This window comes from Chelon labrosus (assembly GCF_963514085.1).
Source record: "Chelon labrosus genome assembly, chromosome: 6".
NCBI lineage: Eukaryota > Metazoa > Chordata > Actinopteri > Mugiliformes > Mugilidae > Chelon > Chelon labrosus.
Genome location: NC_140342.1, coordinates 22061201 through 22081076, shown reverse-complemented (window position 1 = coordinate 22081076; position 19876 = coordinate 22061201). Strand labels below are relative to the sequence as shown.

Sequence of the window (19876 nt, the reverse complement as noted above, 5' to 3'; positions counted from 1 at the left end):
TTACAACGTGCACCGAAAGAGAAAAGGTCAAGGCATCCGTTTGTTTCCAGGGTTTGGACAATCATTGAGCTGATCACAGTTTGATATCAGAGCATCTGTGGTGGTAAAGAAACAGTCCTCGAATGGTTTCTTTGTCACAGACAGGTAGCGGGGGGAGGGGGTGATTGGACGACAAGACTTGACCTCAGCGACCCTCGGCGCCGTCACACCGAGGTCTCCGACTGCAGCCTCATGACGAACTTGTGGCTCTTCGGGTCGATGAACTCCTCGCCGAGCCGCAGGAAGGGCAGCGGCGTCACCGTGACGACCAGGGAGAAGTCCAGGCGGCGCAGGGAGAAGACCAGGCCCTGGCGCAGGGCCGAGGTCACCGGCTCCTCGCTCACCAGGGTCCACTGGCGCCCCCTGCCGTTCTGCTGCTGGTACTGCATGGTGGGGCCCGGGCCCAGGTATCGCTCCAGGAAAGCCTGGAGAGGGAGGAGGAGGAGGACGATCAGGCATCGAGGACACGCAGAGTTAACATACATTCATTCATTCATTAAGTCATCTTCTGTAACCGCTTGTCCTGTGAAGGGTCATGGAGGGGTTGGAGCCTATCCCAGCTGTCAGAAATAACATGACCACCTTCCTAATATTGTGTAGGTCTCCCTTGTGCCTCTAAAACAGTTGTGACTCATCAGAGAATGGACATGGGCCTTCTGAGTGTGTCCTGTGGTGTCTGGTAACAGAATGTTGTTAGTGGGGGGCCTTTTGAGGGGAGGGGCCTCTGTGGATCATCCCACAGATACTTGATCAGTTTGGGATCTAGTGAATTTGGAGGCCAGGTCAACACCTTGTGCTGTTCTTCATGTTTTATTTTTTTTAGTTGTTCCTAAAGCGTTTTTGTGTGTGTGCCTGTGTCAGGCTGTATCCTGCTGGGGATGGCTGCTGCTACCCAGGATTGTCATTGCTATGGGGTGGGGGTGCCTGGTCTGGTCTAGGTGGGTGCTACATGTCTAAGTAACATCCACACCAATGAATGCCAGGACCAAATGTTTCCTAGCAGAACACTGAATTGTCACAAGATGGTCAACGTCATTTACATCTCCCTGTCAGTGGTTATAATGTTGTGGCTGATTGGTGTAAGTTAGCTAAAACACGAGAACACCTCTGCTCTTTGTTTCTGTTTCACTTTTACCAACACATAGCCCACAGTTTCATTTGACTACACCACAAGTTACGATATGACAAAAGATAACACTTGACATTTTGAGGTTTATGTAGAGTATAGTCATTCTAACGGTGATGAGGAGAATGTTTTAAAGCTGTAAATAAATTATTCTCACCATAATTTAAATCAGTCTAGTGCCAGGACACTTTATTATCGAAGGATTTAGGCAACATTTGGGTTAAAAACACACAGAAACTCTCTCTGTTTCACTTCATCAGGAGGACGTGTCCATTAACTCACCTTGGGCGTCATGTTGTGCGTGATGCAGAACTGCAGGTGTGTGAGGATGCTCTCCATGCTGTGGAAGGCCTGCTGACGTGTGGTCCTCAGGTATTTCTGCATGGCCCGGGCCATGGGGGCGAAGATGGCCTGGGCCGCCTCCCGGGGATCCATCACCTCCCTGGGGTGTTTGGGAGACGAGGCCACCTCGTCCTCGTGGAGGCGCTTGATGTGCGTGAAGGCCTCTTCCACCGCCACGACCAACCTGGAGGAGTAACGGAAGGGTCGGTTTAGTACGAGTACGACGGGGAGTTTAGATTATAGCGATGACGGACATGAATATTTTAAAATATGACAGCTGGGATAGGCTCCACCACCCCACCCCTCATCCCGTGACCCTCCAGAGGACAAGTGGTTATAGAAAATTAATGAATGAATGAATGTTTCAGCTTACCACCTTCCTCTGCTTCTTTTGGGATTTTTGGTGGTTTTGAAATTACAGTGCGTTTTACTGCCCTCCGCAGGGTAAAGTTATTTACTACAACTGCACTTCAGATTCTGCTTGCTTTCCATGGCGCGAGCACTTCCTTTTTCCCTCAAACTACAGGGCGGCACAAGGTCAAAATAACAGAATATGCATCCCTACTTAAGACTAAAAATGCCAAGACAAAAGATCCTCAATAAAATAACTACATATCAAACTAAACCACTCTTAAAGATGCTCTTATTAGAATAGATTGTGCGTTTAAAGGTTAACTAACCTGACTAAATGATTAAATTCACCACCGCCGCAACAAAAAGAACATGTAAGAGCCGGACACAACTCCTGTAAGAGACGGGCTGAAGTCCAACTATAAGAATGCATGTGATGGAAAAGACACCCAGGTATATACGTCAACCTGAGCAGGTCATTCTGTCTCTGACCTGGCCTTGCGTTTCCGGATCCTGCGGTCCATCTCGGCCTCCTCGTAGTAAAACTCGTTGTGGGAGTTGTCTCTCCTCCTGGCGGCCGCTGCTATCATGGCCCGCGACTGTCCCGTGGAGTTATTGGTGGGGTTTTCTGCAAGACGAGATTGCATTTCAGGTATTTATTAGCTGCTCCTATTCAAGTGAGAGGGTTTGAACTCTTGCAGGTGGATTACGGTAGCAAGGAAAGAGAGGATTAACAACCGGCGTCAGAGCCGAGAAAAGGCTGTATTTACCGTCCAGCGAGTAAACCTTGAAGCCGGTCATCTTCTTGGACAGGATGGACTTGGGCAGGTTGAGCAGAGCGGGGTTGTAGACGGAGAAGTCGCTGTAATAACGGTCCAACACCCAGACGGCTGCCCGCTGGATGCTAAAACACAGAGAGTCAAGTCATCAGTGCCTCAGTAAGTGCAGGTCCAACATCAGCTGCTGACTGTGGATACGGTAATATACACTCATATATTGGATCCCTGGATCACAGTCTGTAATCAGATATTTTAGGGCCCTAATTCTCCAGATTTTTAATCCAGATTTGTTGAGACGTAGATTAACAAAAGTAACAACAGTCTGTCTCACAAACCTGAGGTGGCCCACGTTGTAGAACTTGCTGGCTCCGTCCGTGCTCCTCACCACCTTGAGGCAGAAGGCCGGCTGCAGGTGCCGGACCTCCAGCAGGACCAGAGCCAGGTACTGGATGAAGAGCAGGGCGTCCACCAGCGAGGCGGCGTACTCCACGATCCCCCTGTAGTCCCTCTCCCTGGGCTCCAGCACGCGCACGCCGTAGAACAGCCAGTACGACGCCACGAACAGGAACACCAGCACCATCAGCAGGCAGCGGAAGACGAAGAAGCGCGGGAGGGTGGCGCGGGGCGGGCGGAGGAACAGCGCCCAGGAGGAGATGAGCAGGACCAGGAGCTTGAAGGCCAGGGAGACGTAGAGGCCCTCGCAGGGCGTGCCGCAGGGCTCGAGGGCGTCGCGCCACAGGACCTGTGGGAGGATGAGGAAGGCGAGCGGCGTGACCAGGGCGAAGAAGCTCAGGCATCCTCCCAGCGCCGGGCCGACAAACCGCTTGCACTCGAGGGGAGTCGACTCTTCCAAATCTTTGGTGACGCGGGTCAGGTCCTCGTTCGAGATGCTGTGCTCTGAAGTGCCGGTGACGACCGTGGTGGTTTCTCCCCAGTTATCATCCTGAATGATGAGGAAATGAGTGTTAAGGATGTTTTTGCAATGCATCTGAGGATTTCTGCAGGTCACATTGAAATGCGTTGGGTCTTTTTAATAAAACTTTACATCCAGCTCGTCAAATACCTGAAAATGAATCCACAAGATGTTGATTAATCAAAACCTGAAGTCATATATCAAGCAAAACAGACAAATAATCACTGCTTCCAGCTTCTCAGACATTAGATTTGAATGCTTTCCTATTAAAGAGGCCACTAATTAATCAGTTAGTTCTGCTTTAAATGAAAGATTTAAATGAAAGGCTTGTTAAGGAGGTACGAAAGGATCAGACGTTTTAATCCTCGTCTTTAATTTGAGAAAGGATCGTCGGCTTTTGCAGAAGTTATAACAAGAATCAAGGCCTCAACGTGTTTGCAGCAGGTTGTTTTAAGCTCAAAAACCTCTTCACTATTTAAAGAAAGACTCCTCTTCGCTTCACTCCTCTTCTTCACACCTGCTCTGTCCCCGCTGACTGACAGGACTGAAACAAACTGACTGACAGCTCCAAGGAAACGCACTTTTACCGGAGGACAGTGTTTTCCGACGGGATCCTAATGCGCCACGTAAAACTAAACGCTCGCTGGGTCAATATAAATCCTCTGACATTGTTTTGATATGAACTAAAACTGGGGTGAAGTCACAGTTTCAGCATAAGAGGCCGACCACGCTGCTGTTTAAACTCCTGGTTCAGCCGACCAAGTAACTTTAGTTAAACATTTATCTGTGAAAATATTTTAGCTGCAGCCTGACGCAGGCGCACACACAAAAAGGGTTCAGGAACAACTAAAAAAAAAGGTGTTGACCTGGCCTCCAAAGTCACTAGATCCCAAACTGATCAAGTATCTGTGGGATGATCCACAGAGTCCCCTCCCCTCAACCCAGAGGGGAGAATATGTAATAGCCCACTAAAGGCTGTTACATATTCTGCGAGAAGTTTGTTTGAGAGTTCTTGCAGCTTGTCCTCGACACATCAGCCGGACAGAACTTGTGGTTCACAGTTTCTATTCTGTGATTGGTCAGAAACCGGAAGTGAAGTGGGTGTGGTTAATGCAGAAAAGCTAGCAGCAACTCCGCCTGTGAGCTCTCAGATGCTAATATTCGCAGTGTGAACGCTAATCTCTCCTGGGTGGAGATCGGCATACAGTGCGTGGGTGCTTGATGAATGGACAGACACAGTCGTCAAAACAACCAGCCGACATCCCAAAATAATAAGAAAAGTGTCTCTTGTTGTCCGTCTCCCGGGTCTCCCACAATGCTTAGCATGTGTGACATAGTATGCTGCAGTGGGAGGACCCTATGAGGACTACCTGGAAGTTCAGCACTTGAGTTTCTCGTGAAGTATAAATTACTTGGTCAAATCTAACTTTGTTCTTGTTCTCGCAGCCCTAGGAGCAAGAAAATATTTCTCGCTTCTCGCATAGTATGCAACAAGCTTGAGAACATCCTGTTGCCAGACACCACAGGACACCTTCAGAAGGTCCATGTCCATTATCTGATGAGTCACAGCAATTTTAGAGGCACAAGGGAGACCGACACAATATTAGGAAGGTGGTCATAATGTTATGTCTGATGGGTGTATTTTAGTAACTAGTTTTGAGTGAATTCTGTCATTTCACCACGAACTAGTGACTAGATCCATGCAGTGTTAACCAACAACCGATTGCTAATCAATTAAAATAAACACGTGCTGGAGCAACGCACCCTTTCATCTCCGCGGGTCGACTCTGCGTCGAGAAGCGGCTCTCCAGGAGTTTGGATGGTGACGGATTTGTCAGCGCGACTGCTGCTGTCTCGGCTCTTGGAGCGGTGACGGTCCCTCCGATCCCTGCAGACAAACACAAGGTGAGCGGATGTACAGACTTACCAAAAGACGACGATGATCTGAATAAATTTTCTCTTAATCCAAGTCCAAAATTAAGTATTTACAAACTGGTTTTATTTCGAAACAATGGGTGTAAATATTAAAAATTACTGCGACACCCACCTGTGCTTGCGGGAGCTTCTGGAGTGGGACGACTTGTATGAGTAGCCCGAGTACTGCGACTCGTTGTCCATGTCTCGGGTCGGCGGTGAGCGGGCTTTGCGGGCCCCGCCTCCTCCCCCCGTGCCGCGCTGCTCGCCGACTCCTCCCAGCTGGCTCTTGCGCTCAGAGATGGACTTGGTGGAGAGGGCCAGGGGCAGCTTGAGCAGGTCAACCTTACTCCTGAGGGAATCTATCTTGGAGGCCGATGAGGAGGGAGCAGGAGAAGGGGTGGGGAGGCGGGACGGGACGGGACGGGACGGGACGGGAGAGCAGGCGGGGAGGCTACAGAGAGCAGAAGGAGGAGGAGAAGAGGGGCGGGAGAGGATGATGGGTAGGAAAGTGACAGCTGGGGGGAGCTGAGGTGGTTGAGATCTGAAAGAGGAAGAAAAGAGAGAGCAGTGGTTAAAACTTTTAGTACTGTGATCAGGATCTCTTTACTTATTTATTACTGAATGAATGTGAAAGAACTATGAATGGATAGCACTACAAATACTATTCATCTTTTCATTTGTCCTGTCTGAACTTCCAGCCTTGTGCGTCTAACAACATAAGCTCCCCATAATCCTAACCCTTACTCTGAAGGCGCTTTTATAGTACAGCGGGACATAGACGGCGTAACCTACGTACTGTACGTAGCCTATGCTCTGTAATAACACCTCCCAAACACTAGTCGGCGCCGTGTAATTTTTGTTCCACTTCCTGCTTCCCTTTCAACAACGGCAATTGAAACATTTTTCCGTAATTTCGCTGAAGACGACTCGTACGACTCGATGTGTTCCATCGTTATTCATCCGAAACTATCGATTAGAAAACTGTGAAGATGGAGAAGCAGCCGGAAATACTAAAGCGGTAAACCAAGCGGACCAATCACAGCTCTTACAGTCTGCGTGGTCATGGCGCGTAGTTACATTTCTGGGGAGGTGCACGTCAGGCTACGGAGCTAGGGTCTGCGCTGTCGCCATAGAAGTCTAAACCGCCTATTACCCGTTACTGCACATTTAAAAGTACATCCAAAAGAATTTAATTGTTTAAAACTAACCTCTTCTGCAGTTCATAGGATCATACCGAGTTACGTATGACATTATAGAGGCATGATGTTTGCTTTGCGATTTAACTTTAATGGACTCTGTCACATTTATTGAAACCAAACCCAAGTTTAACTCATTTTAAAGAACAATGCAGCTCTTTTATCTTCAACTTTAATTTTCATCCAAGCAGTTGAATAACACCAGATTTAGTCTCAAACTTGGAGTGCGGCTACGTAATCCTGGTAGATCCACAAGAAACAAAGGCGGACACGGGCAAAGTCCATTTGCCCATTCTTGTGGATCTTAAAATAAAAAAAGAAAGACAGACTTCCTGTACCTCACTGCTACCTTTTTCCACACCTTAACTTCATTCAGATCACAATATAAAAAATACTATTTAGAAAAGATCTCTCCCTCCATTATATCCTTTAAACTTATTTTGAAAACCTGATTTTTGAAACCGAACCTGGTTTTGGAGAGTAAAAGTTTCCTTTAGAACCGAAGAAGGTACTTGGATGAGTGACGAAACATCTTCCAGAAGCTCAACAAGCCCAGCTTTTTTGGATATAACATGACCTGAATGACTGGGACCTTCACAGACTCCTAATCCTGGTGTTTTATATCTATGAGCTGATCTGGAATAACGAGAAAATATGCGAAACGTTAAGACTTGTTTACGGATTAAACCATTATTAAGTTTTATGTGACTGGTGAGTTATTATGCTGAAGCATATTTTATCGCCTGTATATAATCACAACGCCTTTATTGTCCTTGCACGCAGTACGAAGAGAATTAAAGCCATCTGTGTTTTTTTTGTGTGAGAGCAAAAGAAGAATCATGTACAGGTTTAAGTCTGTGCCTCGGTTTCCCCCACAAATCTCTGAATATGTTCAGGAGGGGCTTAAATCAGTTTGTGACTAATGTTTGCTTTCATTGTTGACTCATCTTTTAACTGTTTTGACATCATGACTTTCTCAAGTAGATTAGTAGGGTAAATATTAAAAAGACCCAATGGAAAGTGCACACGAGAGGCACAAGAGTCTGAGGTGATGTGTTAAAGCTGATTATTCTGGCTCAAATCCACAGATATTCAAATCAGTGATATTAAACAGAAAATTTGGAAATCTTTATACCGGAAGAGCTGGAAAAAGCTAATTATTTCCTCTAAAACCAGCTTTTTTTCGGGTCAGAGATACAGAGATAGAGCGATCAAGATAGAGCGATATATATATATAGAAAGAGAGATAGAGAGATACAGTGAGATATATCTAGAGACAGAGATAGAGCGATATATATATAGAGAGAGATGTACAGATAGAGCGAGATATATATAGAGATACAGAGATAGAGCGATCAAGATAGAGCGGTATATATATACAGAAAGAGAGATAGAGAGATAGAGCGAGATATATATATATATAGACAGAGATAGAGCAATATATATAGAGAGAGAGATGTAGAGATAGAGCGAGATATATATAGAGAGATACAGAGATAGAGTGATCAAGATAGAGCGATATATATATATACAGAAAGAGAGATAGAGAGATACAGCAAGATATATATAGAGACAGAGATAGAGCACTATAGAGAGAGGGAGATATAGAGATAGAGCGAGATATATTTAGAGAGATGTAGCTATAGAGCAATACATATGTAGAGAGAGATGAAGAGATAGAGCGATATATATACATAGAAAGAGAGAGATGAAGAGATAGAGCTATATATAGAGAAAGAGAGAGAAAGAAGTGTGGAGATAGCGCGAGTTATCTATATATAGACAGATATGTACACACACATACTGAGATCAAGATAGAGCGATATATACTGTATTCAAATCAGTGGTATTAAAACAGAAAATTTGGAAATCTTTATACCGGAAGAGCTGGAACAAGCCAATTATTTCCTCTAAAACCAACTTTTTTTCAGTCCTGTCAGGATGAGTATCTGGTTTCAGGAAGGTACTGGTAAAAGTACAATGCGGAAACGTCTCCCCCTGGCTGTGAGCTGTGATCTGAAACACATTAACCCCCTAAACAGAAGGCTTTGCTTTCACCGTGTGAGCTTACACAGTGTCTTCCTGGTCTCGGCTGAGGGTTAATCATCACACGACTGTATCTCCTCTCTCTCTCTCTCTCTCTCTTGGAGAAGCCACAGCTTTAGCCGGCGCTAGCTTGCGACACAATGGCGGCCATATTGGATTACTGTGTTTTCACAAAACTTGTTTGCCCTCTCCCTCCCTCTCGCCGTCTCACATTCCCTCCCTCACGCCCCTCGTCCCCAGGGAAACGGAGGCCCTCTCCGCTGCCATGGCGATGAAAGAGGGCGTTCTGCTGGGAGGGAGGGGGGTTGGAGGCTGACAGTTGCCGTGGAAACCTGACCTCACGCCGCCCTCGGCCACTCTGTCCTGTCACGCCGGAGGGAAAATCGCCAAAATAAAAGCGCTGGCATGACGGATGTTGGACTGTCACACGCTGGTTAATTGATAAAGGGCGGGTGGGGCTCGCCGGCTTTGATTGGCCCTCCGTGGGAAATGGAGAGGGACGGTAGCTGCCATCGCTGTGTCACAGGGTCCTGATTTTACTTAATGAGGTTTTCATGCTCCTTCTCTGCCATTGTGTTTAAAATCCACTTCCCTTCAAGCCAAATACTGTACAAATCTGCCTGGCGGAGTTTCTCCACATCATATAAGCCACATACTCTTTTCTTCTACAGTCTTTCATTCATACTTCTTTCTCTTAAGAGGATGTGCCCCTTGTCTGGGCCTGAAATGCATTAACTTTTTACCGAAACAGGGAAGATTTAGGAGGCCGGCAGCCATGCGCGAAACCTCAACAAAATGCCAATTTCAAACCACAAAATGCAAATGACTAACAGCTGCTTCCTGGTTTATCATCAGCAGCAGCTTTTATCTCTGGAATGAGCGAAAATTTAGAGAGCAGAAAAATGTCGTGATTCATGTGACCACATGTTATAGATTCAGCAGAGAGGAATCTTCATGTCAAAGTGTATGAAATTAAACTGAAAAGGCACATTAAAGAAAGCTGAGATTCAGCAGAGGGAGTTTGTGACAGTTTCACATGGAGGACCAGATTTAAGTGGAGCTCCTCAGCGTAAATACATGCGGACAGTGAGCGGAGAGGACTGAAAGGATTCCCAGGCACACCACATTCTTTTTAGACGAGCAACAGACCAAATCCAAACAGTGTTTTAATCTAAAGGCTGGGCGAGTTTAGATGGAACCAGCTCTCCCAGACAGAGAAACGTCCAAAATAACAATCAGAACAATCCTCTCCGGTCTCAGTGTTTATCCAACCACCTCACAAAAACAGCAATTAAGCAACTACAGTAATAACGTCCACATTTCAAAGCAGTGAAAGATGAAGGAGCAATGTCTTATTTCAGCAACATGTACAACCCTATACATGACACAGATGTGTGTTTCTGTCCAGCATGTATAGGGTCTGCATGGATCTACGTGCTTTAGCGAGCAATTACAGGGCCGAGAATAGAAGTCTAAATCCCTGCTAGTGACCTCTAAGGGTGGACTACAAACATCGTGGACCAAGCAAACACTGGAGTGATAACTTTAAGGCTTGTTGAGCAGGCGGCACTACAAAAGAAGCAAATGGAAACCTATTTAAACAAGTCGACGACCTTACAATATGAGATCTTAGCGACGTGCGATAGAGTGGTCACAGGATTTCTTAGATGGAAAAGATTTATCATCAGGTGACCCCATTAAGTTTAGGATAATCTGCCTCTTAGACTTTGGCCTGATAGTGGTACAACGTGACAAGGTAAAGAAAAAGAAAAGCAAGAAAACTTGAGGTGACCCAGATGGATTTGGTCTACATATAAAACTGTATCTAACTCTGCGTGACATGCGCGAAAACAGAACGGGTATAACTTGTTTTTATTGACATTGTCATTCTCTCTGGTAAATAACGAGGATTATCTTTATAATTTATTATCTTGAGTCGTTCAAACGTAACTGAGGTAAACACTTCGTTCTGATGCATCAGAAAAAAATACTTTCTGATTTCATTCGTGCCATGAATTGTACTCATATATATATATACATATATATATATATAGAGAGAGACTGAGATAGAGCAATATATATAGAGAGAGAGAGATGTACAGATAGAGCGATATGTAGAGAGAGATACAGAGAGAGGGATATATATATATACATAGAAAGAGAGAGATGAAGAGATAGAGCAATATATATAAATATATAGAGAGAGATATGTGTAGAGAGAGTGAGTTATCGATATAGAGAGAGAGAGATAGAGAGAGAGATATGTATACAGTGATAGAGCGATCTATATATATAGAGAGAGAGAGACATGTAGAGATAGAGCGAGATATATATATAGAGAGAGAGATGCAGCGATAGATCGATCAAGATAGAGCGATATATATAGAGAGAGATGTAGAGCTAGAACAAGATATATATACATATAGAGAGAGAGAGCGAGAGAGAGCGATATAAATATATAGAGAGAGATATGTGTAGAGACAGAGTGAGTTATCTATATATATATATATATAGAGAGAGAGAGAGAGAGCTGTAGAGACAGAGTGAGCTATATATAGAGAGAGATACAGAGATAGAGCGATCAAGATAGAGCGAGATATATATATATATATAGAAAGAGATAGCGAGATACAGTGAGATATATATAGAGACAGAGATAGAGCAATATATATAGAGAGAGAAATGTAGAGACAGAGCAAGATCTATATAGAGATACAGAGATAGAGCAATATATATATAGAGAGAGATGAAGAGATAGAGCAATATATATATAGAGATGAAGAGATAGAGCAGTATATATATATATATATAGAGAGAGAGATGTTGAGATAGAGCGATATATATGTAGAGAGAGATACAGAGAGAGCGATATATATATAGAGAGAGAGGTGAGTAAAGATAGTGCGAGTTATCTATATAGAGAGAGATATGTACACAGAGATCAAGATAGAGCGATATATACTGTATATATATTCTCTCAGAGTAAATCCTAAATTTTCATGTAAAATTCTTTTCAGAATCAGCTTCTTTCCTTTTTTTTCTCTCCTTAGACCTGACACCATCTTCGTCATCGTTGTCTTTTAAGTTAGAACAAAACTAACATTTGACCTGTTCTCCACATAATGAGACACACACGCTACAAAAGGTAAAGGAGACGTTGAAAGAGGAGCCTACATGAGGCTAACAAAGCCCTGACTAAACAAAAGACACTGGTTCGCTGTTTTTACTTTGACTAAAAACGTTTTCTGACCAGAGGACTCTGATGTGAGACAGTTTAGGTTGCTAAGAGTCCAACAACGCCTGCAGTTCAGTGACCTTTATGCAGGGTAAGAAATGGTAGAAGCCGTTCCCCCTGTGCATATATCCCTGACCCTTACGCTGTCTCTGCGTCGGCTTGTTAGTGATAATATGACAGAACACTTGATCTACAAAGGTGTGGTCCACTAGAGAGATGGATAAGGTTTCCTATTCATCCTGCTGTCCCGTGCCCTACTTCATGGACTCTTCTAGTCAACTTCAGTCAGCAGATTAATGTTAAATACACACTCAGATTATTAAAAACAAAAAGATCTGAACACAAGTGAGCTCTTCAGTCTGTTCTGTAAAAACAAAACCAATTGCTGGATGCAATTTCTGATCCACCTCTTCAACGTAAAAGGTTCTTTTCTTTTCTCATCTATTGTTCCTGGGAAACCATTGTGAACTAAACACTGGTGTGATTATTTTCCCTTTCCTTTATTAACACTCGACTCCTTCATTTGATTGATTTCTAAACAAATGTTCACTTAGGCTTTAAATAAATTCAACAGAGTAGCCCAGAGCAGGCCAGGCCAGCGATCTGTGTACTTGGGTGGTCTCAGATTAAACAGTGATGATGTCGGGCTTCAGGTGCACTGATGCCTCGGATGGGTGGTTTTACGGCTCGGGCCACAGGAAGTGCAAAGTCATTAAATATGCGTCATCAACCGAGAGTCAAGATAAGGGTCTCGTCGAAAAACAGAATCAAGACCACGTTCAGCAGGACTTATCAGAACAGGAACGAGATAAATCAGGAAAATCTTAACTAAATAAAACCAAATTCAACTCATTCATTTCTGCATTTTATTAATTTCACTTTCTATTATTTATCCCCCGTAATTAATTCTGTCCACATTATGGTCCAGTGCCAAGCGTGTGCTTCTGGTGGTTAATCATTTTGGTTCAGCCACATGGTTCACCACTTTCATCCAGACTGAACTGATTTCACTGTAAAATAATCGGAGGTATACATTTGCAGGCCTAGAATCATAACGTAGCAGCATAATCGAACCAAAATCTGACTCGTTAAGTAGCTTTTTCTAGTGACAAAATGGCTGCGAAATGACAACTGTTAGCCATCATGCCTCAGTTTTACTGAGCCAACAATATGCCCAATGCTCTGTTAACATTAGCAGTGAGAGAACAACAGTCTCCAACACATTTTCAGTGGAAGCCAACAATATGAGGCCACAAGCCGATGTCCGAGACACAAAACATGACGGTCCAACTTTTTTTTCGTCAACCATTCATATGTGTTTCCTTTACATTTTCCCGTGTCGTGTATAGAGTCACTTCCTATTCCAAAACAAGGCTGCTGATCTCATCAGCACTTGAGTAATAGACAACGTAGACCCTATGCACTCCCTAACGCCGTAGCCTGACGTGCACCTCACCAGAAACGTAACTAAACACCACAGCAATTCAGACCACAAGAGCTGTGATTGGTCCTCTTGGTAGTAGCTCCTTTCCGCTTTAGTATTTCCGGATGCTTCTCCATCTCTGCAATTTTGGAATTGATCGTTTTGGATCAATAAAGATTAAACACATCGAGGAAAGGTTAAGGGAGGAGATTTGGAGATACAAACGTTCATGACTTGTCTTCGGCAAAGGTTTCAGTCGCCATTGTGGAGAGTGAGGCAGGCAGTAAAAACAAAAATTAACCTGACTGGAAAAAAAGACACAGCGCCACCTCGCTTTTGGGTGCCGTTGTTACAGAGCGAGCCAGATTGACGAGCGCACAAGTATAAATGGCTCGCACCGGCTACGTAGGCTACGTACGTAGGTTACAGCGTCTATGTCCCACAGAGGCATAAACTCCGCTTCAGACTTTAAAGGCAACTCGGCAACAATGCCGCCGGCAATACTGTCAAAGTTGAAGCTTTGGTTGCTCGTGAAGGAAATTCAAATAAAGCTGTTGCAGTTCATCTAATGGCCACTAGATGCTGGCTTAAAAACTGAGTCAATCCCCATAGACATCCATTTTAAAAGCAGAAATAAACATACTTAGAATCCGTGAGCCAATTTCTCCATTTGTGGCAACTGTATGGGGAAATGTTTTTAATCTGTTTAAATTATATCAGTTCTCAAAGTTGCTATATTTAAAGAAGTGAACGCTTTGAGTGAGAGGTGTTGCTAGCCGTCATCGGCCCTCTTCAAGTTCCTCTTTGAAGGATGATTTTGAATTAACTGGCAGTTAAGTGGCGTCAGGCACTATCAAGATGTTGCCCAGAACACTTTCAGACATAACTCAGCTCATTAAATTCCACTTTTTGTTAATTTAACTTGGTCCTGTGATAGACTGGCGACCTGTTCAGGGTGTACCCCGCCTCTTGCCCAATGACAGCTGGGATAGGCTCCAGTGCCCCCATAACCCTTCACAGGACAGGCAGTTACGAAGATAAGATGCAGATTAATTTAACCCGCAATTATTTATCGCCGTAATTAATTCTGTCCACAATATGGTCCAGTGCCAAGTGTGTCCTTCTGGTGGGGAATACCAAATCCTTTTGGTACAACTGTCATGACAGTATTTTCCAGTCATGTGCTTCACTAACTTTTGTCCAGACTGAACCGATTTCGACATCTATTGGACGGACTGGTGGAGTCAGGACTCACTGAGCTTCAAAACCCGCTCTTCGGTAAGTCTATCAGTGATGTTAGGGTGGGTTGCTCCATATTTATGTACAGTCTATGGCACGGCCACACAGAATCGCTACCGTAGACAGTCAAATTCAGTCCAACAAACACCAGAAGCCGCCTTAAAACCAAACGTTTTGTAAAATTAATAGAATGTAAACGTCTATTTGTGCCCATACGCTACTGGAGATGCTACAAAAGCATGCCTTCAGCTACAGCACTGCTTCTAAACATGTTTAACAGTTCAATGCCAGAACTTGCAATTAAATGGTTGGCAGATTTACATTTGCTTTTACAAACGTCTACCCTCATGATCTCATACTTCTGCCACACAGCTTTTACTTTTCAACCGGCGAAGGCGTCGTCATTAAGTTCACAGTGTTCATGCTCCACAGACAGCATCATCAAACCATCAAATAAAAACCTCCTCAAACCACATCGAGTCACTCAAAACAAGCAGATGTCAGCTTTTACAGCCTCCAGTCTTCCCCCGAAGGCAAAAAAGAAATCAAGCTACATTTTTTTGGAGCTGTTGGCACCGGGACAGCAGTTGTCAGTGGTGGAGTAGCAAGCCGGGACTTCTCTGAAATGACCAGCTCCCCTCAACAGCCATTTGAGGCCTAGATATGCCAACTGTGAAAATAAGCACGCACACACCCAGGGGAAGAGGCTCATCAGTGGACCAGGGCCACACACACACACACACACACACACACATCACAGCGCTGACCACCACCCACGGTCGCCTGCGACAACATCAGTAAAACCCAGCGAAAAAAAAAAAACAAGACAACTGCTACCGTCAGCCTTCGCGCACACATGGTCAGCGAACCGGAGCAGGTGTGTGCACAAGTCTGGTGGGGTGTGGTTGAACCATTAGGCCTCGGATTCAAAGAAGGGACATGCGCACATTTGTCTTGTCGTGTCCAAACTAAACACTGGAGACACAGGAAGTGGCTCAATGAGCTGAGCCGAGATGGATGTGGTTCACTAGTGGCCGGTCCTAAAGCCAAAGGAAGCAATTACTTTTGCTGCGGGCATAATCTGCTGATTATGATTCACTCTGTGTTTGGTCTATAAAGTGTCAGAAGATGTAGTTTAAGGAGAATGAGCTGAAAGATGTCAAACTGAAAAAGGCTGGGAAAGTAGAATCAGAAAGGGTTAAGAAAAAAGAGTGTGATTTATTAAAAACATTATATTTGAAAAACAACAACATGAAGTTTTGATGGTTGACACATGTGGTAGTTTTAATTGGAGACTACTTTCCTCTCAGAAACGGTGCAAACAGGGCCGACGGATCCCGAATGCAACGTCGATATCTAAATTTATCTTTAAATTAGTGTTTGAATTGATGAGATAATGACAGAGGAACAACTGATTTGTTGTTTAAGCAAAGAAAAATGTCAGCTATCTTCTTGATTTTAGCTTCTAGTGTGTGATGATTGTATTTTTTCTGCAAAAATAAAAATCCACTGATGATAAAAAATAAAAATGAGTGTGTTTTCAGACACATGAGGGCGACTGGAAACCTCCTGGAAAGGTGTGAGCTTCCTGGAAAAATAAAACTCCAATTTTTATTATCAGTTTGCACTTTGATATTGTTGATTATCCAGGGTTTTAACGTCTATTTAAAAACTAAATTCAGGCACACTGGGAGTTAAGACGAGGAGAAATTCTGTTTTCAGGGATTTGTGTGAATTTACCCTTTAAGAATAAAGACATACTGGACGTCAAGTCCTTAAATGTTTGGTCAGTTACTTTAGTTTGCTCATAAACAGTAAATTCACAGCAGAAAATCTACAATCGGTTAATTCAGTTTAATTATTTATAGGAAAATGTCAAACATTTGCCTGTTTCAGCTTCGGAAACGAGAAACTTTCATATCATTTCCGCTTTCACACACTGAAAGTTGAATATTATTACGTACAAGCTGGAGAAACTTCACATTTACTGAGATTTTCTGAGCCTAAATCAGAAATTAAAGATGAATGACGTCGAAGCCCATAACAGACAAGTGACAACAAACAAGTCAAACTTAATAATTATTCTTGACGGTTGCAGAGAACCGGCTCTAATTATTATTATTATTTCTTGTGGTTTCTGTGTTGCATTGCTGCAATATTCCTCCCTCTGAGCCTCTGCTGTGTTTATGTCCTGTATTATGACTAAAAACATTCACACAGGAAGCACTTAGTTACTTTTTAAACAATCTGAACCTGATATTATTGTGCAATTTTGTATTATATATAAAAAAGGAAGCACTTATACTTTATTCTGAGTCTTAAGTTGTAAACTTCTAACCCCTGCATGTACTCCAGAGGCTCACTGAGGCTGAGGTAATCAGGGCCTGTTTCAGCTGCAGCAACATTATCCCGTTTCAGTTTGAATTTCAGCCCCCCTATAAAGACACATTTTCAGCTGCCTGCCTGCGGTAACACGGATCAAGAGTCAAGCAGCAGCATCAATAATTCAGCAGCACTCCACACGCACAAAAGAGGCTACCAAAAAAAATAAAATAACTTACTGTGAGGAACCACCGGATCATTTAAGAGTTGTGCGACCTACAAAATGAAAAAAAAAAAAAAAAAAAAGGAGGGTGTTGTAGAAATGCAGGACAATGGGAGACTCCCAGGCCCCACCGGCCGCGTCCTGATGCCAAAAATGATCCAACTGATCGCTTATTTTTCAAGCCCTTTCCTTTTCCAAACGCCTTCACGGTAAATGAATGGACGCTCTCAGATTCCCCAGCAGTCCTTGAGCAAAGGGGAGAATTCAAAACCTTCGGCCTACGATCAAACTGGACGCGCGTATTCCTTCCAGGCGCATCTCTCCCTCTCTGTTTCCTCTTTATCTCCTGCTTCATAGAGGCATAGACGCGTTTAGGATCGGTCCAGGGAGCTACGTGGCCTCCGTGAGAACAACAATAGGGCCGATGAGGGTCCTAAACTTCCCTGCGGTTTCAAAAAAAAGAAAAAAAAAAAAAAAAGGCGACCATCGCGTCCTCTCCGACTATTGTTTGGGGAAACCGGAGATCTCCGGCGCACCAAATCCTCCGCGCTCTCCGTCCGCGTTAACGCAGCGCACATGCACACATACCCCCACCAGCAGCACCATAACCACCACCACCAGCAGCAGCAGCAGCAGCAGCAGCAGCAGCGACGTTTCAACACATTTTCCACGGAAGAAGAAAAAAAAAATGCTACTTACTTATTCCAGATTGTTCATTCAGGTATTTTCTCACTTTCCACTTTCTTTCCACTGAGCCGTAGCAGCGTGCGCCCCGCCTCCGTTCCAGTTTGGCCCCTCCTCTGGTCTCCCCCTGGGGGACAGGGCCTGTGAAACAGTGTGGTTGAGCCACAGCGCATTTACTACCACTCTGTGATATTCCTCCCTCTGTGTGTGTGTGTGTGTGTGTGTGTGTGTGTGTGCACTCAGTGAAAAAGAAGAAGGGGGACTGGGCAGCAGAATGCCCACAGAGTAAACTCTGGCTCTTAAAACAGAGGAGCATTTTATGGAGCCATCAGCATCAAACGTCTGGAGCAGGAAGGAAACGTTTAGGAATCAAGAAACAGCAGCATTTAAGTGTATTTTAATAGATTTTAGAATAAAAAAAAAACAACTCTATAAACTAAAGAAACACTAATTCACACTTCTTTTACATGAAACTTACAATAAACGAACTAAAACATTTCCGCTTGAAGAATTTACATTTATTATCTGGTACTTTTTAAAGCCTCTCGTATATCTTCTGGTATTATCTGATAGTTTTTTTATCTCTCATCTAGAACACATCTCTTATTTTCACTCCTAAAATAAGAAGTTCTAAACCTGGCACGTATTTCAGAGTTGGATTCCCATCTGTTCTCATTTAAAATGCTGTTAACTGAGTTTTACCAACTCATTTAACAGCCTATGTCAAACATAAACCGATGATTGGTGCACTGCAGTGTGGATTTTTAACCAGACCAGATTTATTTAAATGCAGACTCATGTGAAAACGTTTTATTTTTCATTTTGTATATCAGGTAATCATCCTACAGTGATTATCTTTCAGCTGAAGTTATTTAACCCCAAATGATGCAATGAGTACCTTATTTCTTAAAAAACAACCATGTCTAAAGACATTAGTCTGTTTGAGAAGGGTCAAATCATTGGCATGCATCAAGCAGAGAAAACATCTAAGGAGACTGTAGAAACTACTAAAACTGTGTTAAGAACTGTCCAACGCATTATTAAAAACTGGAAGGATAGTGGAGAACCATGGCATCAGGGTAAGAAGAGAGGCAGATGAAGTGATGCACCCATCATGCCTAGTGTCTACTGTACAAGCCTGTGGGGGCAGTGCTATGATCTGGGGTTGCTGCAGTTGCTCAGGTCTAGGTTCAGCAACATTATGTGTCCAAAGAATGAGGTCAGCTGACTACCTGAATATACTGAATGACCAGGTTATTCCATCAATGGATCATATTCCAAGATGACAATGCCAGGATTCATGGGGCTCAGATTGTGAAAGAGTGGTTCAGGGAGCATGAGACATCATTTTCACACATGGATTGGCCACCACAGAGTCCAGACCTTAACCCCATTGAGAATCTTTAGGATGTGCTGGAGAAGGCTTTGTGCAGTGGTCAGACTCTCCCATCATCAATACAAGATCTTGGTGAAAGATTAATGCAACACTGGATGGAAATAAATCAGGTAGTGTAGGATCCTCCTTTATATATCCCTAAAGAAGCATCCTTCCTCTCTTGCTGAGTTTTATTTCTCTCCAATAAGGCGAGTTATTGTACAGACCAGTAAGCAGTCTGAAACTATTGTAGCTTTGGCTGATTATTCACAGTTTAAATAATTCAAGGAGACTTATTTTAGCTCTTTAATCCTCCTTTTACCTTCAAATTTACACGTTTTAATTGACCCCAGCAATTTAAACCTCCAAAAAATGATTACAATTAAAAAAATTCCCAAATTTATGTGTCAAGTGCTTTATGTTTGTTTGTCCTCTACTTAAATACACGACTATGGTGAAATATGCAGATCACCATAAAATCTCACTGACTGACCTTAAACTGGAAAGATGTTTAAGTGGTTTTATACATATTTTTGTCATCTATGACATTAAATATAAATATGAAGCAGAAAAAGTGACATTAATCATATATTTAGAGACGTTGAACATTGAATGGTGTCAAATTAAGCCCAAAGATAACAGGAGGGTTAAAGCAATCAACTGTAT

General features: G+C 43.4%; 1 protein-coding gene across 1 annotated transcript; it reads right to left on the bottom strand.

The window, feature by feature from the left end:
- Window positions 1-5928, bottom strand: LOC311490119 (vang-like protein 2). The gene is made up of 7 exons (XM_084547478.1): window positions 5598-5928; window positions 5315-5438; window positions 2973-3580; window positions 2629-2762; window positions 2351-2486; window positions 1448-1691; window positions 1-464 (listed from the first exon to the last, which is right to left on the bottom strand). The coding sequence occupies exons 1-7, from the start codon at window positions 5666-5668 to the stop codon at window positions 204-206; spliced, it is 1578 nt and encodes a 525-aa protein (XP_084403604.1). The 5' UTR covers window positions 5669-5928; the 3' UTR covers window positions 1-203.
- Between the last annotated feature and the right edge of the window lie 13948 nt (window positions 5929-19876).